General features: G+C 40.2%; 1 protein-coding gene across 1 annotated transcript in view; it reads right to left on the reverse strand.

Annotated features, from left to right (window-relative positions):
• WDR48 (WD repeat domain 48) overlaps nt 1–13,142 on the reverse strand; it is a 1,921,140-nt gene extending 1,907,998 nt beyond the window's left edge. Inside the window, exon 1 of the mRNA XM_044066951.1 lies at nt 13,057–13,142. Within this exon, the coding sequence (XP_043922886.1) occupies nt 13,057–13,104 (48 nt within the window). The 5' untranslated portion in view covers nt 13,105–13,142. The remainder of the gene's footprint in view (nt 1–13,056) is intronic.
• Nucleotides 13,143–21,489: the final 8,347 nt, after the last annotated feature.

Here is a 21,489-nt window from a genome sequence, read left to right on the forward strand (position 1 = left end):
GGTGCTGAACATGCAAATAAATAGCAGGCACGTGCCAACTTCAGTGGCATTTTGAGAGTGCAGCCACAGAGTGAGCATGTACGAGTGTAACAGCTAGTCTGTATACAAGTTTACCCAAGTTAAAGTTATTAAGCCTCAATCCTGATGTGTTTGTACAAAATAAAGCTGCTTGAACAGAACCATGAAGCCTCATCTATTACATCCTGACTAGACGAGTGACATGGTGTCAGAACTGGGATTCCAGAGACTGCTTTCCAGAGGTACGAGGTGCAGAGTTAACAGTGAAGGTAAACTAAGAGAAACGAGCATGAAAGAGAGTCAGAAAAGAACAAAAGGTAATGAAAACTTGCATGAAGTTTATTTTATAAAAAAAAACAACGGAGCATTACAGGGGCACAAACCGCATTATTAAACAAGCGAGAGGTACAAAAGGCTTGTTGATTAAATGAAATGTTTAAAATTAAGAGATTTCATAAAACAAGCATCAGAACAGTATATAAGGGGTTTGGAATTACCTCAGAATTGCAAAACAGGCATGTTTTAGAGTAAAACGAGCACAAGAAAAGTATAATAAGCATAAAAAGAGATTAAACGAGCAAAACAAATATAATAAGGGCAAAATGGGCACATTAAGTGTAAATAAAGCAAGACGACTGCATGTTGTTTGTGTGGCAAAGTGCTGTGTTCATAAACTACTATTTCACATTAACTGAAGCCCTGAATAGCATACCTAGAGTTACTGGAAATAAGTAAGTGTGTAAAAGTGCTTACAGTGTATGCGTATTACTGTGTACGTATTCTGAAGAGTTTGTGTGCAAAGTGCAACTATTTCGTGAAGTACAGTCATTTTGAAAAGTTTCTTGTGCTGGGTGTGTCTATTTGCAAAGTGCCACCATTACAAAGTGTTTCTTGCACTGTAAATGCAAAGAACCACCATTTTGGAAAAGTTTTGGTGTGCCGTGTACTGTTTACTTGCAAAGTGCAGTTACTTAGAAATATTTCTTACTCTTAGTTTCTTCTACCCAGTTCATTCGCACAGTGTAGTTATTTGGGAATGTTTCTTACACTGTTAAGAGGTGATTTCAACAGTATTACAGTGCCTGAGAGACTTATTTTGCAAAGTTCAGTTATTCAGAGGCTTGTTGTGCTATTGGGCATAAATTACGAATACTGGCATAAATTTCTGACATACACATGTATATGTGTGTGTGCTCGTGCATATTTGCAAAACCCTTCACTGGTATGTGTTAATATGGCAGACAGATTTCAAAAGTCCTCACCACTTGTATTTGACCAGAATATTGCAGAGAAATGGAGAATATTTGAGCAAGGGTACGATATTTTTATAAAAGCAGCTTATTCCGACAAAGATGCATGGTCAGACCAGCAAGAAAAGTTCCGATAGCTATGCAGGATAAAGTTAAAGCTCAGTTGGAAAAAATTATGCAGCAAGGTGTAATTGTCCAGTTACAGAACCAACTGAATAGGTGTCGTCCATGGTAATGGCCACAAGAAAGGTTCAGACAAAATCAGACTATGTATTGACCCAAAGGATGACTGCATAACCTATGTCTCAAAGAGGGAGGATGTGCAACAGAGTGTTTGTGCTGTATCTTTAAGAGGCGTTTCAAGGTGCTGAATGTGTGTATAAATGGCAGGCATGTGCTAACTTCAGTGCCATTTTGAGAGTGCAGCCAGAGAGTGAGCATGTATGAGTTTAACAGCTAGTTTGTATATGGGTTTACCCAAGTTAAAGTTATTAAGCCTCAATCCTGATGTGTTTCTACATGATAAAGCTGCTTGAACGGTTTACCCACATTAAAGTTATTAAGCCTCAATCATTATGTGTTTGTACGAAATAAAGCTGGTTGAACAGAACACACAAAGTTTAATTTACTACATCCTGACTATATGAGCGACAGTGTGTAACCACAAAAAGGCAGTAAGTTTTCTTGCCACAACTAAAAGCTCCACTGAAGGAGTCCTCTCAAACTCTGGGGGGGGGGGGGGGGGACTCAGCAGAGGGAGCTACAAGTTTCTCCACAAGGTCCTGTATAACAAGCAACTCCAAAAACACAAGACACTACCAAATTTGAGAAGTCCAGTATATAAAAGGAGCTGCAGGGTACTAGCTACATTTAGCTGGTACTTCTCCAGTTCCTGCACGACTCCCAAGCTCAGAAAAAAGTATAGTTGTGTGAAATCTTACCATAATGGTAGAGGTCCTTGCCTTCACCACTGCAGTATTCCTTAATAATGGGGATTCCCTGCCATGAAGCCCTCAGTCCAGTCACTTTACAAAAGATTTCTGTTGCTTTAAGGTACGCTGAATGTCACCTGCTTACTCCTTGCTTAAGGTAGGGCATAAAGGGGACGTTCAGACGTGCTATCCTCAGAACAGATTGCCCCAGTAGGAACAGCAGTCCAAGGAGAATCTGCACAGCCAGGAAGGGAAAAAGATCAGGGGGATGGAGGGAGGGAGTGAATACTGCAGTGATGAAGGCAAGGACATCTATTGTTATCGTAAGATTTTACACAACTGTACTATGTCCTTACATTCACCGCTGCAGTATTCCTTACTAATGGGAGTGCAAAAACTCAAGAAGAAACCTGGAGAAGGAAACAGCAGAGCCCACCAAGAAGCCATAAGAATGGCAGCAGCAAAACCAGCTCTAGCTCTGGAGATACCATCCAACTGATAATGTTTGGCAAAGATATGCAAAGAAGTCCAGGTAGCAGCTTCAAGAATAAAATTAGCATCTAAGCCTTTGAAAAAAGCACCAGAAGAAGCCACAGCTATAATGGAATGAGCCTTTGCAGAAGGAAGGAAGGTTCTCCCAATGAAAAGTGTAACAAAAGGAAATAGCCTTTGAAATCCAAGTGGAAATAGTTTGCTTGGAAACAGCCAATCCTAAAGACCTAGGATGAAAGAAAACAAATAACTTATCAGACTTCCTGCTAGCTTTGGTTTTATCCAAATAAAATCTGAGCTGTCTATGCACATCTAAGGTATGTAGCACCCTCTCACTGTCATACTGCGGACAGGGGAAAAAAGACAGGCAAATTAGTAGACTGATTAACTGACAACTCATTTACCATCTTGGGCATAAAAGAAGGATTAGTACGCAAGGACACCCTGTCCTCATGAAATATCAAAAAAGGGGGACAAGTCATAAGGGCTTGCAACTCAGACAACTGTCTGGCAGAAGTAAGAGCTAACAAAAGAACTGTCTTCCACGAACAATGTTGCAAGGAAGCTGAAACAGCAGACTGAAAAGGAGACTGAGTCAATTTTTCCAGAACAAAATTAAGATCCCAGGGATGAGGAACAGGCTTCCTGGGAGGTCTAATATTAAGGACGCCTTTAAGAAACTGCTTAGCCTCAAATCTAGAAGCTAATGGGGGGAGTTAAAGGCAAACAGCAGAAAGAGCTGATAAGTGGGCCTTAATAGAATAGGCCAAACCAGCATTGAGCAACTCACACAAATAAGAAAGAACCAAAGGAACATCCACAGAAAATGGTCCAGGTCACAAGAAAGACACCAAATAGAAAACTTCTTCCATTTAGATAAGTAGGATTTTCTAGTAGTAGGTTTACTGGCCTCCTGCAAGACCTGCAGCATGTCCTCAGGAAAAAGGTGTCTATGAGGAATCAAAACTCTAATCACCCACAGTGTCATCTGAAGTGTGCACAGGTGGGGATGGATGAGAGACTCTGTCTTGTGTGAGGAGATCCACCCTGTGAGGTAACTTGTGATGATTGCCCCTGGCGAGATGCAGAGGTAGTGGGAACCAGTGCTGTCACAGCCAAAAAGAAGTCACCAGCAAGATTTTGGGAGCATCCCGTTGAATCTTGAACAGGACTCTTCCAATGAGAGGAAGGGGAGGGAATGCATAAAGAAACATCCCCATCCAAGAAAATGAGAGGGCAAACACCTTCCAGACCAGAAGGACCTGGGACTCTGGCACAAAACAGAGGAAGTTGTTTGTTCAAAGGGGAGACAAAAAGAGATCTACTTGAGTACCCCACTGGTAAGACACATCCTTGTGAAGCATCCATTTGTGGGACTGAGTGTTGGACCTGCTCAGATTGTCTGCCACAATGTTCCGATCTGAAGGAATGTAAACTGCCTGAACAGTTGCATGATATTGGACAGCCAGATCCCGTACCAGAAGTGCCAGCCAGCAAAGGCGGTGCGATCTTGTACCACCCAGTTTGTTGATATACCGCATGACTATAGTATTGTCCGTGAATGCCTCGAGAGGCCCTGCAGAGAAGAGAGGATGACAGGCCTGAAGAGCCCTCATCTCTTTGATGATGATGTGCTCCTTCTGCTGATGAGGTGACCACACTCCCTGAACCTTCAGGGAGCCAAATGTTGCTCCCCATCCCACATCTGAAGCGTTTGTGAACAGATCCTGAGAGGGAAGCAGAGGCTGAAACGGGAGCCCTGGATTCAGAGACAACTGCTGAATCCACCACAGAAGTTGTACCTTGAGACAAGGGAGAAGAGGAACAGGAAAGAGGATGTGCATGCTGAAGCCACATGACTTCAGAAACCACTGGAACTTCCTCATGCAGAGTCTGGCCAGAGGAAGCATCAGAATGGTGGAAGCCATGAAGCCCAGAGCTCTCAGAAACTCTCTCATTGAAATGGAGGCCAGGGGAAGAAGAGTTTGAAAGAAAGAAATGAGAGTTAATGTTGTTGGAGGAGGCAGTGATGCCAGCATTGGCACCATTTGAAACATGCAACCCAGAAAGACATGATCCTGAAAAGGAGTCAGGGAAGACTTGCTGAAGTTTATTGTGAAACTCAGGCTCTGAAGAAGAGAAATGATAAAATGAAGATTTTGCAAAAGGACCTCTGGAGAAGACACCCGAATCAGCAGGTCGTCTAGATAACGGAAAGATTTGGATCCCTTGAAGTCTGCAAAAGGCAATTACAGGAGCGAGGCATTTGGTGAACATCCCTGGGACAGTAGAAAGGCCAAAGGGCAAAGCACAGAACTGAAAATGCCAGGAAACAACAGAGAAACGCAAAAATCTCATGAAAAGAGGCTGGATCGGAATATGGAGATGAGCATCCTGGATGGTCCAGAGACACCAGAAAGGCCTGAGGGAGCAAGAGAGGAAAAGGGACTGAAGGGACAACATCCAAAAGGAAGGGCCCTTCAGAAAGGTGTTTAGATGGGAGAGGTCTAGAATAGGTTTCCAAGTACCTTCTTTTCAGGGCACTAGAAACAAACATTCTTGAATAAAACCCTTTCCCTCTTTGGGACACTGGCACTTCTTGAATAGTACCCCGAGACAAGAGGTCCTAAAGAACCTCTGGGGAAAAAAGGAAGCTGTTCCTGAGGAGGCTGAGGAATGCTCATAAAAGCAGGATGGGAAATCCAGACCATGAAGTATCCTTGACGAATGACTGACAAAACCCAAGAATCCTGGGTGATCCAGAGCCAAACAGAAAGAGAAAGGCGAAAAGACAGAGGAATGTGGCTGGGAATGGGTGGATAGTCAGACAGTACCTGGTTTGTCAGCAAAGGAAGGCTTAAGAATCACTGCAGTCTGAGTGGTCTTAGCAGGAGGAGTCTGTTTACTACTCTTTTTACCTTTAGAAGGAAAGCAAGACTGTCTACGAACAAAGGCTGTCTTAGAAGGGTAGTTCTGTTGAAATTTAGGCACAGGAGAAACAACAAACACATGGTTAAGCTCCTGTAAAGCCCACCCCTTGTCCTGAAGAGAGACTTAAATAAACCAGCAGCTGCTTCAACAAACAAAAGGGAGAGCATTATCCGGAGGAGCATCCAGCAACTTAGCCTTAATATCATCATGCAAAGGTTGAAGCCAAAGCCATGAATATCTCCTCAGAACCAAGTCAGAAGCAGCAGCCCTTGAAGAGGCATCTGCAGCATCATAACTACATATGACGAACTACTGAGAGGAAGTCCCAAGCAAGGAAAGAGCAGAACATTTACCCTCAGAGTCTGGAAGATCAGAAAGAACCTGACAGGCCTGAGAAAGAAGAGCCAAGACATATGGGTCTGATAATTAACAGCCCTAAAAGACAGGGTGGAGGAAGTATAAACTTTCTTATCCAGCCTATCCATGGTCCTCCTGTCCTTGTCAGAAGGCAGTAACTTGAATGAAGAAAGCGATTGAAATGGCTTATCAGAGGGATCAGCAGCAGGACATTTAAACAAAAAAGAACAATTCTCAGGCATCCTGTAAAACCTATCAGACTTCCTGTGAGCAGGGAGCAGAGAATCCAGCGCTTTAGAGGCAATGTAAAAAACATCCAATAAAGCAGGAAAGACAGGAGGAATGGCCACAGGTTTAGGAGATGCAGTTTGTAGTAACGCATAGTACCTCTTCTGGATATCCAAACCTGGGCACAATCCCACTTAAAAAAGTCCATCATCCTAGAGATCATTTCCCCAAAAGAAATTTCCTCAGAGGGATTATCAAGAGTATGGGAATCCTCCTCCTCAGACCCATAGTCTAAAGGAGAAGGAATCTGGGCAGAATAAGCAAGGGAGTCATCATCAGAATCCACCTCAGAAGAATGGAATTCTCTCTGGGACTTTTAGGGGAAGAGACGGACCAAGGAGGAGCAGAAACTGAAACCCCATGAGGAGGCCGCAACGACAGCAATGCATTAAATAACCCCCGAGTAAAGGCTTGCCACTCACTTTGTGAATCCCTGGGAGCAGAACAGACATAGCTAGTTTTCTGTTTCTTCTTCAAAGGGACAGCCATCCTGGACACCTGAGAAGGCCAGACTCAGGATGGCATTCCACAACTGCAGTAGGAACCTCTTCCCGAAAGAGAAACTGCGGAACCCCATTAGACACCTCAGAAACAGTCAACTGTGGTTCCCTCTAAATGCCCAAAAACGGATGCCTGCAAAGTCTCAGACGCGCTGCCTGCCAGATCTTCACCGGCCTCCAACCCAGACGCAGTAGAAGAATCTGACAAAACAACCGGGTACGCCTCCGGGTGCATAATAACCTTAGGAAAAACACCCAGCAGAGGATGGACAGTGAAGATTTTGGCCTTACCTTATGCACCTCCTTCTTTCCATATGGCTGACCCTTCGGGCAGCACGTTCCATCCATAGTACCCGCAGCAAGAAGCTTAAGTTGCTGGTTCTCAAGGTACAAGGAAAAGGAAAAAAGCCTACTAAGAAGAGTTTTGGGGACAAATGCCTGACAAATTGAATAAGACGTATGGTCGTGAGCAGCACCAAGGGAAAAAAAAAGACACTTATCGTCACAGTCTTTGCTTAGTGGTAGATTGCTGTGGCTATGGTGTGCAGGGTCCTGGGTTCAAGACTTGCCAGGGCTGGATATTTTTTTTAGCATCCAATTAGCTACATGGGTAGAGTTACAGCCTTGTATGTCGTAGGTCCTGGGTTCTAGTCCATAACAGGCAAAATATGTCTGTAAATGAATGTACTATTTTACAGCTCAAATGGTGTAGTGGTACATTGCTCTGACTATGAGGAATCACAGTCTCCCACACTGGCATTTACCCTTCCTGGATGACATTAACTCCAAACAGCACTAAACAAACAGAAAAAGTAACCAAAAGCCCATCTGGGTACTTATCTGCAACACTGAGGATTCCAGCAAACAGGAGTAAAACACAGAAAAGCCAATAAAGAGAAAAATGGATGTATGCAACAGACCGGTAGTTAAAACAGCATTCAGACTGGCAGCAAAAAAAGTTCTGAGGAAAGTACGCCTGAATGTCACCTTTATGCCCTACCTTACGCAAGTAGTAAGCGGGTGACGTTCAGCGTACCTTAAAGCAATGGAAATATTTTGTAAACTGGCTGGACAGAGGGCTTCACAGCAGAGAATCCCCATTAGTAAGGAATACTGCAGAGGTGAATGTAAGGACACCATGATGTCCCTTATCACAAAAGTCAGTTTCCAACAGCTGCCAATTGTCCATTTCAGACCAACACAAATTAAGTTATAGGGATTACAGGTCTGCACAAGACAACTGCTGATGGATGACATCCTCAAGCGTGGTTCCAGGGTTGGCTCCTGGTAGCCTCTTCCTCTTTTTATTTTAATAAATACTCTTCACCTTAAACAGAGATAATCCACACTGCAATGTCCAAAAGCACCAATTTCTTTTATTTTGTTTTTCTGAGACAAATGTATCAGAATCCATAGTTTTACCCATACAACACTGTGAGAAATGATTAAATATAACAAATTATTATAAATCAACTAACAAGTACACTCTTCCTAATGTCTGAAATTTTCAAAAATATTCCTACAAGTCAAATATGCTTTGTTTTCATTACACAGCAATCAAAGCAGATCAAGAACCTTGGCATAACAAATATTAACTCAGCATAATAAAAAGTAATACACATGCATGTATATATATATATATATATATATATATATATATATATATATATATATATATACACACATATACATATATACACACACACACAGAATACCTTTACCTTGCTGGGGTAACCCAGGAGAAACGTCTGGTTAAGTGAATTGCTCAGGGTCACACAACAGACAAATGAGGGCTAACATAATCAAACACGCACACACACACACACACACACACACACACACACACACACACACACACACACACACACACACAGAATACCTTGCTGGGGTAACCCATGAGAAACGTCTGGTTAAGTGAATTGCTCAGGGTCACACAACAGACAAATGAGGGCTAACATAATCAAACACACACACACACACACACACACACACACACACACACACACACACACACACACAGAATACCTTGCTGGGGTAACCCAGGAGAAACGTCTGGTTAAGTGAATTGCTCAGGGTCACACAACAGACAAACGAGGGCTAACATAATCAAACACTGTACCACAGGAACTACAGTTCACAGGTTCAACTTTCTGCACCAGCTATCAAAGTTACTGTGTTCAAATGTGGTGGTTCGTGTGGACACTGAGTAGCTCCATGTCAAACAAGGGTCAATGTACTAACATAACAAACTGCAAACCTGGAAACGAATGAAATTAGCTCTGTTTACATGCCATGTTACCTCTTCAAGTCACTTCCCATTTTATCCCCTTAAAGGTCATGGTAGAATTTCATCCTCTTATGGCAAGTGGCCTACAGCACAGAACCAGTCTAGGGATGCCATTTCATTGCAGGACACCCCCCCCCCCCCACAAGCAAGCAAAACATAGACTTATTTTACCAATGCTGGAGTTAAACAGAGACCAGAAAGGCAATCAGAATCCACAGAAAGCCAGCTACGAACCAAACAGTCAAGGCAGCAACACCAATCATTTCACAACTGTGGTACCACCCACCAACTACTGCACCACAAAGCCTTTCACTGTACAACAAAAATGGTGGTTGCAAAGTTATTTTCTAAGCCGTAACAATATTGAAACATTAGGATTACCATAAAATAGTATATGAAAAATTTAAATTACAGCTTCAAGTAAGAATTACACTTGTGATGACCACTTTATATTAGAAATGCAATTACTAATACATACTTATCTGCAGTACCACAGGAATAAAAAACTAATGTCATTTAAAAATGCTGTTAAACAGATGCTCCCACCATCAAAAACAGACACACAGCAACAAATCAAGCTGAGCAGCAGTGGAAAATCATTGTATTAATTTCTTCTTTTTAACTGGCTTACTTTGTTGAGGAAGTGAGTGCAGTTCATTCTCAATACAAGTCAAAACAACACTACAGAACTAAGATTATTTCTACTTTGAAGGAGACTTTTGCAGCAAAAATAAAGATTTATCAGAACATTTGGACCAGAATATTAACAATAATAAAACTATTTACATTAACAAGCAACTTCTAATATAAAACTCACTTTAACAAATAATAAAATGTTAATACAAGTCCTGAATGTTGCCTTCATATTGTACCCCACCTGTTCAATATACTTTTTTTATAAACTCGTAGTAAGAAACTTCTAACCTGTCTGGAAAATGATTTTACACAATTGAAAATGTGCTCTCTTGCATATTAGCCAAACAAAAGGGAGTATATAAAAGAAACATTTTCTAAACAAAGGTACACAAGTCTTTTATTTATGTATTTTGTTGCTGCTGTTCATTTCAGACTAGTCAACAGTTTATTAGACAATTGCAACATTTTTGCTCAATTACTTTAATGGATTCTGGATAATGTTCTAATTATAGCAATGCTCATTTTCAGGCACAACTCAGAAGCAAAACTATTCAGAACCAGTAAAACGTGAGACTCAAAAAGAGCAAGCACTACCTATTTAACATAATGCAGAATTACAGTGAAGCATCCTATACCCTTCTTCACTGAATGGGTAACAAAAATACAATTTAAGGATATGAAAAAATCTCAGGAGCCCACACATTACACAGCAGAATTAAAGTGTAATAAATGTCAAATAACAAACAATAATAACAATTAAAAATGAAAATGTTAATAGGTAAATGCAACTGTTCTACACAGATAAGATGCACAGCAGCCAGAACTATTTGGACATAAACACAGCAGGGAAGTTTCAGAAACAGCATCACCTCAGACAAAGCAAAGAGAGAGAGACAGGTCACCTAAATACAGAATGGTGAAAAGAAGGGAGACATTCATTAATTTGCCAGTACCACAAACACACTAGGCTGGCAATAATGACATCTCCGTTTAAGGCTTGGCAAACTTCTCAAGATTATGCAGTTTATTATTTTAGTCATCTTTGACAGTTTATTATTTTAATTAGTCATCTCTGACTTGCACCCTATCAGACATACCAACAATCCCACTGTCTTAAGTTCTGTCAGCAAGCATCCACAAAAAGCATTTCACAAACTATGTCCAGCCACTTCAATAAAATCCTCGCTTATATAAAAGGAACCCATAATGAATACATCACTTCAAAATTCCCCATTTAGCAATCTTTCTATATTTTCCTTGTGCAGTGTATGCATGGATAATAGCGGAGCTTTAGCCAGATAATTTAAAGTACACCACTGACTTAACCTAGTGAACTTAAACTACCTTAAATCTCTAACCTCATTCTTTCTCTGCTTCCCTTAGTCATCCCCCTTGCTGAAATCCTTCACCTTATAATGGTGCAAATATATTATTTATTACAGATATACCAATATCTAGCTAGAGACTACGAATAAAGATAGGAAGTATATACAGATAGTACTAAGCTCAAATGGATACTGTTCTAAAGTCATATACCTAAATCTTATATACAAATATTGCACTAAACTCAAGCAGAAGCTCCACATGAAGGTGGAACAAGCTACAAGGGCTAATGGGATGGAAGGGAAAGATAGAGGAGTAAGAGAGGAGACTGAGTGAGTAGTACACATGGTAGTGAGAGGAAGCTAGGTGTAAGTCAGTTGCATATATATTTGGAGTTGAGATGAAGTGAGGTAGTTAAGCATGTTATAACGGGTCTGAGAGACTGAGTGAGGAGGGAAGGGGAGGGTAAAGGGTGAGACAGAGCCTGCAGGAGGAGGAATGCAATGATCAGATGGTGTGAGGCAGGGTGGCTAGGGGAGGTAAAAGGAGGGTTACTAGTCAGGATTTGTGCATGGGCATAACCAGAGACTTTTTAAGTGAGTTGAGTGCAGTCTTGAAGTGATTGCAAGAAGGTAGTGTGGTTATAGGGGGGGTTGTTCCATAATCTGGATATGACACAGGAAAATAATTCTTTTCCTGCTGAGTTCTTGGGTTTGATCACCAGAAGTACTTTTTTGCTGCTGGAGCTTAGTGGTCTATTGGAGCAGTAGGGCTGGAGAAGGTTTTGAAGGGATGGGACTTTAAGAGGATGGTTTACTAACTTGTGACCAAGAGAGAGTTGATTTCATGATAAAGTTGAGAGAGCTCAAGCCAGTCAAGTTTTCTAAGTGAGATACAGTGGTGGCTGTGAGAAGACACACCGGTGGCAAACTTAGCAATTTTATTGAAGCAAGCCTTGCACCGGTGGCAAACTTAGCAATTTTATTGTAGCAAGCCTTGAGCTTGTTTAGGTCTTTTGTCTAAGGTAGATAAGTATAGGGGAGGTGTAGAGTAAACTGGAGATTAGGTGGGAACTGGCATCAGAAATTCTGGCAGTCTTGGTGAGGAATAAATAATAAAAACAATGGTGCAAATATATTAGTTTCAGTGTTGTTTTATTAGTCACAGTAATGTAAACACTATACATTTTCTATTTCCTTGTGACATTTGCTGTATAAATTACATAGTACATGTGTCACGATTTCCATATCCTTAAATAATGATGTAGCTATTTCTGTCACTGGTGGCTGCGACTCTAGTCGTGGCTAAAAACAGTCGAATTATTTGGTTCATAAATGAAGAATAAAACAAAAACTTCATATACAGTAGAACAGACCACTATCAACAAACAAACATATACTTACACACGCACATAAAAGGTGTAAAAGTTAAATATATTAGTGAATGTCATTCAACGTTGTATTAAGCGCCTTATAATTTTGATTTACAGAATACACAATACCACGAACAGATTTGATATACTTCTGTTAAAGCCATAGCAACACTACAATGACAATTCAATTTCAGGTCACCAACTTACGGAAAGAAACTCGACAAATACACCATAATAAAAACAAAAGAACTAATACTTCACTACACTCGCCAATGAAACACCAATATTTTCGTGCTAGTGTCAGTCAACAAGCGTTTAAGTAAAGTTACACTATGACAGTGCACAGACAACACACAGAATAACTGCAAAAGCTGAAACACCAAAAGATGGTAAGTCATTTAAAACAAAAGATCATCCCCGCCTCACAGTACGTCTAACAGAAAGCTACTTGACAAAACCCACAGTGCCCTAAAAATCTTAGGGGGTGGAAAACAAACAGGTGTCAATGCTTTGAATGAACACAGATTATTCAGCTGACAGTATGTCTGTAGAACAGGTGCAATAGGAGTTTCTTGCACTCCAACCACCTGCAAACTACAAAATGCTATGATGCAAAACACCCAGTAAGCAGAACTAACTCCCGCAAAAAATAAAACATTTTTGGATTTACCTGAACTTTTCTCCGCCCAGCAGTATTCTGCCTGTGATGAGCCGCCATCTTGCATGTTGACACTACTACGTCATTTCCGAGACGCCCCAAAGTGTCAAACAGTCAATACTTCTACTGGCACGACAATGACGTTACTACTTGTAATGGCATTGGGGTTGTGAAATTTTTAGATTTGTGCACGCTGTAAGTCTGGTGTAATGTATTCGTATTAAACATGCTTGTACCCTCTGTAGTTGTAGATCTTCATAAGAATATACAGCGAAACACATAACGCAACTTTTAATTACTGAAGCACAAGTCAAACTGATAGCAAACCCCAATTGTGCATTCCGTAATATAAACGAACGAGAAACAACAAAAATGTCATTTGCAACTTATAGCTATGACACTGCCTAGTCTGTGGCTACACTACTTCCGTACAGTGTTTTTAATAGCTTGCTGTGAGTAACCATTGCCCCAAAGACCTTGGGGGACCACCAAGCTCACGTGCGTTCTAGTTCAATGTGCCGTACCTCACCTCTCTGCCCGTCTAAAACCAGTGATTTTGCGAGAAAATGCGATGATTATAATTAAAACATGACAATGATTATAGTTACAAAGCTCCTTTACTTCAAAAACGCACGTTAATTCACATTCTTTTATTTTGGAAAAAAAAAAAAGATTTTGAAGTTAATAGTATTTAATATGTCCCTAATTATTTCTGGATTTCCCCCTCATTCTGGAGGTAAGAGGTTGAAAGACATGTTTTCTGCACACCCGAGTCCCCCAATGGACTCGGCTCAGTAAGCCTAACCCCAAGTCGAGTAAAAGTAAATAATAAATAAAAATAAGTGAGAATAGGGTTACCATATTTTCTTATACGAAAAAGAGGGCGAAAAAATATGTGCTGGTATTACCAGCACATATTTTTTTTTCGTCCTCATAACTTAAACATGCATCCATAAACAACTCCTGAACTATCTTATCAAGAACAATCTCCTGACAAACTCTCAGCATGGTTTTAGACCACACCACAGTACCACCACTGCCCTCGTCTCCTTCTCTAACGTCATAAATCAAAACCGAAACAATAATAAACTTTCTTCAGCCCTCTTTCTAGATCTTTCCAAGGCCTTTGACATGGTAAACCACCAACTACTTATACAAACACTGGAAACCATTTCCCTAGACACCCAGGCTAGCAAATGGTTTCAGTCTTACCTGAGTGGTAAACAGCAGGCAGTCCTGTGGAAGGACAACCTATCTACCCTTCTACCTATTACACTTGGAGTCCCCCAGGGCTCCATCGTAGGACCCCTTCTATTTTCTATCTTTATTAATGACCTGCACAAGGTCATCCCAAATGCAACCTGCATTCAATACGCGGACGACTCGACTCTAATATACTCGGCCACCTCCCCAACAGAGCTGCAGTCTTTATCCCAAAATGCTTTTAATACAGTTGAAAATTGGCTCCTTAATCGCCGTCTCATATTAAATCCCAACAAAACTAAGTTAATGCTGTTCTCCCCAACTCATAGGAACACCACACTAACCTTCACCATTAAATCTAACAATGGCACCATTATTTCTCCAGATCCCTCTACGAAGCTCCTAGGTGTAACAGTTGACAATAACCTTAAGTTTGACTTGCATATTAACCATACGATTAAAGCAGTTAATAAAAAACTTGGCCCTCTATACAAGATTAAACCCTTCCTAACTCCCCGAGGACTGCTATTGCCTGCACACATCTACTCTCCACCCTCCTTTATGCCTCCCCCTTATTCACAAATGAGTAAAACCAACCTGAACAACCTCTCAAGCTGCTATAATCACATTGCTAGATTTGCCACTGGGACAGCCTATAGAACACACCACTGTCTTAACCTTAATCTTTTAGGGTGGCTTGAATTACCTAACCTACTTCAGGTCAACCAACTAGTAGTTGCATATAAGATTCTCTACCAGCCTGAAAATACGCCTCTACTTAAAAACCTTATCACCCCCTATCATAACCTCAAGACACTTCGATCATCCAACAAAATGTTAATTTACACTTTCAAAACTAACAACTCAGCTGGGGAATCTCGGAATTCACTTCCTGCTGACCTAACCTCAGAACTTTCTCTATCTCAGTTTAAGAAAAGTCTTATACAATACTTTAAAACACGATGGCTATGTCCTTGCTCTACTTCAGACTAACTTATACCCCCTCAACTGCATGCCTAATGAGGACTTCTTGTCCCAATGAGACTGTATCTTAGTTATAAATTAATAATCTACTTGTTTTGTATTAACATATGTGACTGAGTGATGTTTATATCCTTTTATTGAATGTAATACTGTACAGAAATTGTAAAACGTGATATACATGTATATATGAAATAGTTTTGTATGTATGTCTGAAGTTTTTCTCCCCGGGCCTCTACTGAAAAAGGACATGTATCCAGTCAGACTATCCCGGTCAACAAATGTAAAATAAATAAATAAAATAAATAAACAGAATGCTGGTATATCTATTGTGAGATCCAACTTGGGAGGGGGCTGCTGTGTCCAGTACTTCTAATATTATTACAGCTACTTACCAGAAAAAAATGGATGTAAAGCACTGCAAGTTAGGGCAACCCAACCCCCTTAAAATATTTACATTGAACCCTATGTCAGATGTTATTAGAAATAAATACACATACCTCTCAAGTCATTGCACAGGGCACCAAAACTTCAAAATTTTCTTGCCACCGAAGTGCACTCTTCCTTGACGGCTTTGAGAAATCCACTGTCAACTAGAACTCTGACACTTGGCAGATAAAGACCTCTTTGTTGAATACTTTGTATATTATCATTTTGTTATGGAAAGGCTAAGAATGTTATTTTTAGTGGTTGTCACTAAAATGTTTTACCTAAAATCTATCATTTTTAGTCAGAATTCCCTTTCAGAGAATTCCTGTTAAATTACCTTTTGTGAGAAAAAGATTTTTTTTTGTCAAAATTGCTAGCTAGGACTTCTGGTTTTGGAAGTTTATATCAAAAATTTTACATAACTGTTTTTTTCCAATTAGGTTGCTAGACCAACTCTCCTAGTTCCCACTACCCACTTGTCAGACGCTGTTTTCTTTATTAAGTCACTCCTGATTCCATGTGGGTATTATCTTGTAAATGATAACTTTTTGTGGAAAAAAAGTGTTTATCTTCTGTCAAAATTATTTGCTAGGAGCTGGGGCTAGTGTATTTGGAAGTTGTCATGAAAAACTTTTACCTCAAAAATATATTTTCAGTCAGAAAGGTAAGATCAACTCTGTAAGGCTCTACTATCAGCTTGTCAAACACCTTCTGCACCTAGGATATGGACCTGGGTCACAGTAACTCGATTGCTCTCTCCCCCAACTGAAGATGAGAAAAAGTTATTAAAGAGGCTTTGGTCTTTCCTGTGGCTTCACTTGCATCTTAGCCACAGATGGGAGACTCCAGTATAGCCAGATCATGTTTTTCAGATGCTTTACCTTTATAAACGTGATTTGCAGAAGGGTGAACTGCACATACCCGAAAGGCAGTCTGCAAGATATACCAACGTCGAATGTAAAAAGGTGCAAATGTGCAATGAGCGAATGCACATTGAGATTCGCTCATTGCACATTCGACATTCAGGGGAAGATTGCACTATAGTGGGGATCGGGAAATGGTTCCTTTCCCCACTGTAGTGCGATCTCGGAGTTAGAATAATAAAGTAGGGGGGTGGAGGGGGGCTTGCCCCCCTGCTTTACACTTTGTTTTTTTTATTCGACTTTCATGTTCAAAAAACAGTGAATCTGCTGTTCGATTTGCTGTTTTTCAAACATGTAGGTGTGTCAACATTGTTAGTTTCATGGATTAGAGTCACTCATATGAGCACTCGCCCTTCTGCAAATCGCGGTTATAAAGGTAAACCTTTTCAGACTGCTGATCACTTTTCTCAGTTGTTTCTTGAAAAGCCATTAAGGCAGGCATATCTTATGCCACTGTTTAGCTGCCTTCTTGCTGGCATTGGGGAAAGAGACTGCAAGATGTTACTTCACTAAGCCTTCTGAGAACCTTCTTTCTACTGCACTAGTCTACCCCTAATTCCCACTCATACCTCTTGCTCTACAATTATACATCCTACACACACTTTACACTTGTAACTCCTATTTCCTAACCCTCCTAAACAACCTTACTGCTATCATGCAAACACTCTTTCTTTGTACCTAATTCCCAACTTCCATTTAATATATTAGAACCATTCCCAACTACCTTTCTCCCTCCCATACTGCTTTGCACTATATACATTTATAATCACACCCCTCCCTAACAGCACCTATCTATTCTATATTGTATGTTCTACTTTTCCCAAAGGAACCTTAATTCTTTCCTATTTTACCTACATTCTCATACTCTAGCCTTTTAAACCCCCGTATTCCTTACATTCCAGAGACAATACTAGGACAACCTAGCTCTCTTTCGTCATTGAAAATACTTATTTCCCACGTACCCTCTATCAGCTTTCAGACTCCATCACCACTAAATGTTTTTCTACCCTGCATTGTCTTTTTCCATCTTGATCCCTACTTTCCCACTACCTGCAACTATAATATACAGATCCCTTTACTTAATCATGCTACTACTCAGCTTAACCTCTGTTCTTCTCCTGCTGCTGAGCCATCTTTCTTCTTACCATGACTCTGTAATAGCTCTCAATATATCTCTAACTATGTCTTAACCACCTGTTCATACTTCCTCCTACACTATTCCCACATTGTACCAAACCTGTTTAATGATGCTCCTCATCTTTACTCCAAATATAGACTGATTAACTCTATTTCAACTCATATCAAAACAAAATTTAGTGGAAAAATACTCTCCAAAAACAAGTATCAATAATTCCCCAATATACTAAAATCCTTTTAGGAAGAGACATTCACCCTAATCCTGGCTCCACCTATCACAATGAACATCAATACAATTCTTTTCCACACATTACTGTAACCCTACAACAGTCAGCCCCCAACTCCGGTAATTTAACTTTTGCTGCCATAAATGTTAGAAGCATAAGATATAAAAATGCTGAACTACATGACTGGATTACCCAACACAAGCCTGGTATTTTTGCTGTAACTGAAACTTGGCTTAAACCCACTATAAACGACTCTGGAATTACACCTCCTAGCTATAATATCATCTGTAATGAGCATATAAAGAGGAAAGGTGGTATTATTACTTTAATATTTCCCAACAACTACCACATTTCCCCTTATAGCAAACCAATACCAACATTCAATTCTGCAGAGTTTCTCATTACTTTCCTGAAATTAAACAATTATAAACAAATATGTATTACTGTTCTTTATATCCCTCCTGGCGATAATACAACTATAATGGAAGATATCCTACATTGGATATCCATAACAATTCTGCAAGAAATAATACTACTAGGTGATGTGAATGTTAATTGGTTAGACATAAACTCTAACTCCCCTACATCTAGAGTGAATTTATTTGGTTTCACACAACTAATTAATAGCCGCACACATTATAGTAAGATATCAAATTCCTTATTGGACTGGATCCTAGTATCAGACACAGCAAATACACCAGGTGCAGTATCTGGCTAATCTATCATTTGGTAACTGGAACATCGTAAAAATCATCCCTTAGATAATGTTGTAAATTAATTCAGTACAACTTTCCTGAATATTTAGGTAACCTTGTACCTCCTAGAAAGAAGAAACTAAAAACAAATAATGCAGTTGTGCTAGTAGAATGCTAATGTATGATGGAGGAAAAGCATGGAAAGAATGGCAAAAATGTAAAACACCACAATATCTTGACAACTTCAGAATGCTTTGCAATTGTACTAAAAATTAATGAAGATAAAAACTATACTATATAAACTTTCAGAATAACAGAAAACACAACCCTAAAAAATTCTGGACGTCCATTCAAGAAATCTTGCATCCCGGCCATAAATTCAACCCTAACCCCTCTTCCAACAACTCATTACTTGAAACCATAATGCAATTCAACTCTTATTTCATAGATAGTATAGCATCTCTAACCAATGATTCCCCAAAATCTAATCCTAACCCTGCCCAGCAGCCACATAACATCATATCCACTTTCACATTCACACCTGTGTAGACACCCTATAAAAACTACTGTAAAACAAACTCAAGCCATGCCCTACTTCCAATGGTGACCTTCCAAGTAAATACCTAAAATGGTAGCTGATAGCATTGCCATCTCAAGCCTTATAAATAGGTCAATCCAGGAATCCCACATTCCCTCTCTCTGGAAAAAGTCACACATTATCCCTCTGCACAAAGGAGGAAATTCACCAGACATTACTAACTTTAGAACTATAACAATCTTAATCCCCCTCTACAAAATTCTTGAAAAATATATTCAAAATAATTGCTAAACTATCTCCTGCAGAAAGAACTCCTATCCCCCACACAACTTTGTCTGTGCTTGATGTTCCTGATTTGTCTGGTTGCTACTGAAGGCATCTACCAGGGAAGGGCTACAACAAGCCTACCCATGCATCATCTGGGAGAAGACTGAGGATCACCCAACAGGCTGTGGCCTGCTTCTCATCTTAGGATTGGTACTAATGTTTTGCTTCTAGTAAGAGAAGAAGCAAAGGAGCATTGTATCACAAAAGAGTGAATCTGTGGTGAGACCATCACTAGTATTAGTCAGACAGTAGCCATTCATGTGACTCCCCTCTTTTCATCATTCTTGACAAGCCAATTCTTTCTTTTCAGTAAGTACTGCTTGATTTGTTTCTAACTTCAGAATATCTGCCTAAATACTTCATACTTACATTTTTAGGGTCCACGTATTAGTTTCCCCTCAAGTGTTTGGCAGTGCCCTGTACAGACATAGACACATTGAGTGACATTTTTCCTGTAAAAATATGATTGAAATTTCACCAATACCTAGTTACACACAGGACAACTAGTTTGCAGTGACAAGCACTGTCCTCAGAGTTGCAAATCAGATACTCCTGACATTACTTCATATTCTCACTCCAACTGTCTAATCAGTACAAAAAAAGTCTGTTGCCATGGATATGAACTTTCCCACTATCTGCATTACCAGCTTAGTAAATATGGGCATCCTGAGGCAATGTAGAAATTGTCTCATGTTTACTGACAACCAGTTAATTCTCAAAAGCACTGATATGGTATGTGAGAGATGTATTTACACAATGTCACTGGAGGCAAAGCTCTTGCATAAAAGTACTACTAATGTCTATAAGGTTGTCAGTAGTACACATGCTGCACCCATCACACACAATTCAAAGCAGACATATAAACCCACATATGCTGAGGCACTTAAATGTAAGCTTCTCAAACCCCAATGACCTCCTCAATAAAGTACACATAACAAATATCCTCAGCAGCCCCAAATGCACTCTTTCAAAACAACACCTACATCAACACATACAGCCACATCTCATGAAGCCTCTACTTCTAAGCCCATAAGGCAAGCCACCACACAATCCAACATTGTGGTCATTGGAAACTCCATCATGAGACACACTGATGTCCCTCTCACCAGGCTGAGTAAGGAGAAAGTCACAGTCAGTTGCTTATCAGGGGCTAGGATCCATCACATTACACATGTACTCGGGTCATTGGACCACAAGTACCAATATGACTCAGTCATAGTCCATGTGGGATTAAATGACCTGAGATGTACCTCCCTAGACTATATGACAACAGACATCATGGAGCTCTCGGAATATGTGTCTCAGACTAGTATGAGCCTAGCACTGAGTAGCATTTGACTTTTTCCAAGGATGATGCCACAATACAAACAAAAGATGACTGACTTTAATAATTGGCTCAGTGACTGTTGTCATTCTAAGGGAGTGCAATATTTGTCAGCGTGGAAGGAGGTGGTCTACAGACCATGCTACTTTGCTAGGGATGGTCTACACCTCTCCCCTCTAGGCGTTCAAATATTAGCTAAAACATTGTCTTCCTCCACAGTGCCTTTTTTCAGGCAATGCCAAACTGAAAGTACTTCTGACATAGCAAATCAAAACCAAGAAAATCTGAAGGTATTACTGCTCAATGCTAAGAGTCTAAACAAGAAGTTCCACTCCCTAGAATATGTCTTCACCCTAGAGAATGCTGATGTTTGTGCAGTCACTGAGACATGGTTTAAAGCTGTGGGGAGCACACCAACAGTGCAAGGTTAAAATGCCTTCCACACATTTAGACCAGCTACTACACAGACAGGGACTAAAGGTGGAGGTGTCTCAATTTACAGGACAATGTATTTGAGCTGTTCCATGTCAAATCACCATAGGCAAAATCCAATACCACTTTCTTGCAAGCTATAGGTCCCCCTCTATGACAAAGGAAACCCATACCATGTATTTAAACTTATTGGAAACACTCACCATCCAACCCAATACCATATTCACAA

Source organism: Protopterus annectens, chromosome 3.part1 (genome assembly GCF_019279795.1).
Source record: "Protopterus annectens isolate FY-2018-M chromosome 3.part1, PAN1.0, whole genome shotgun sequence".
In the NCBI taxonomy this organism is placed as follows: Eukaryota; Metazoa; Chordata; order Ceratodontiformes; family Protopteridae; genus Protopterus; species Protopterus annectens.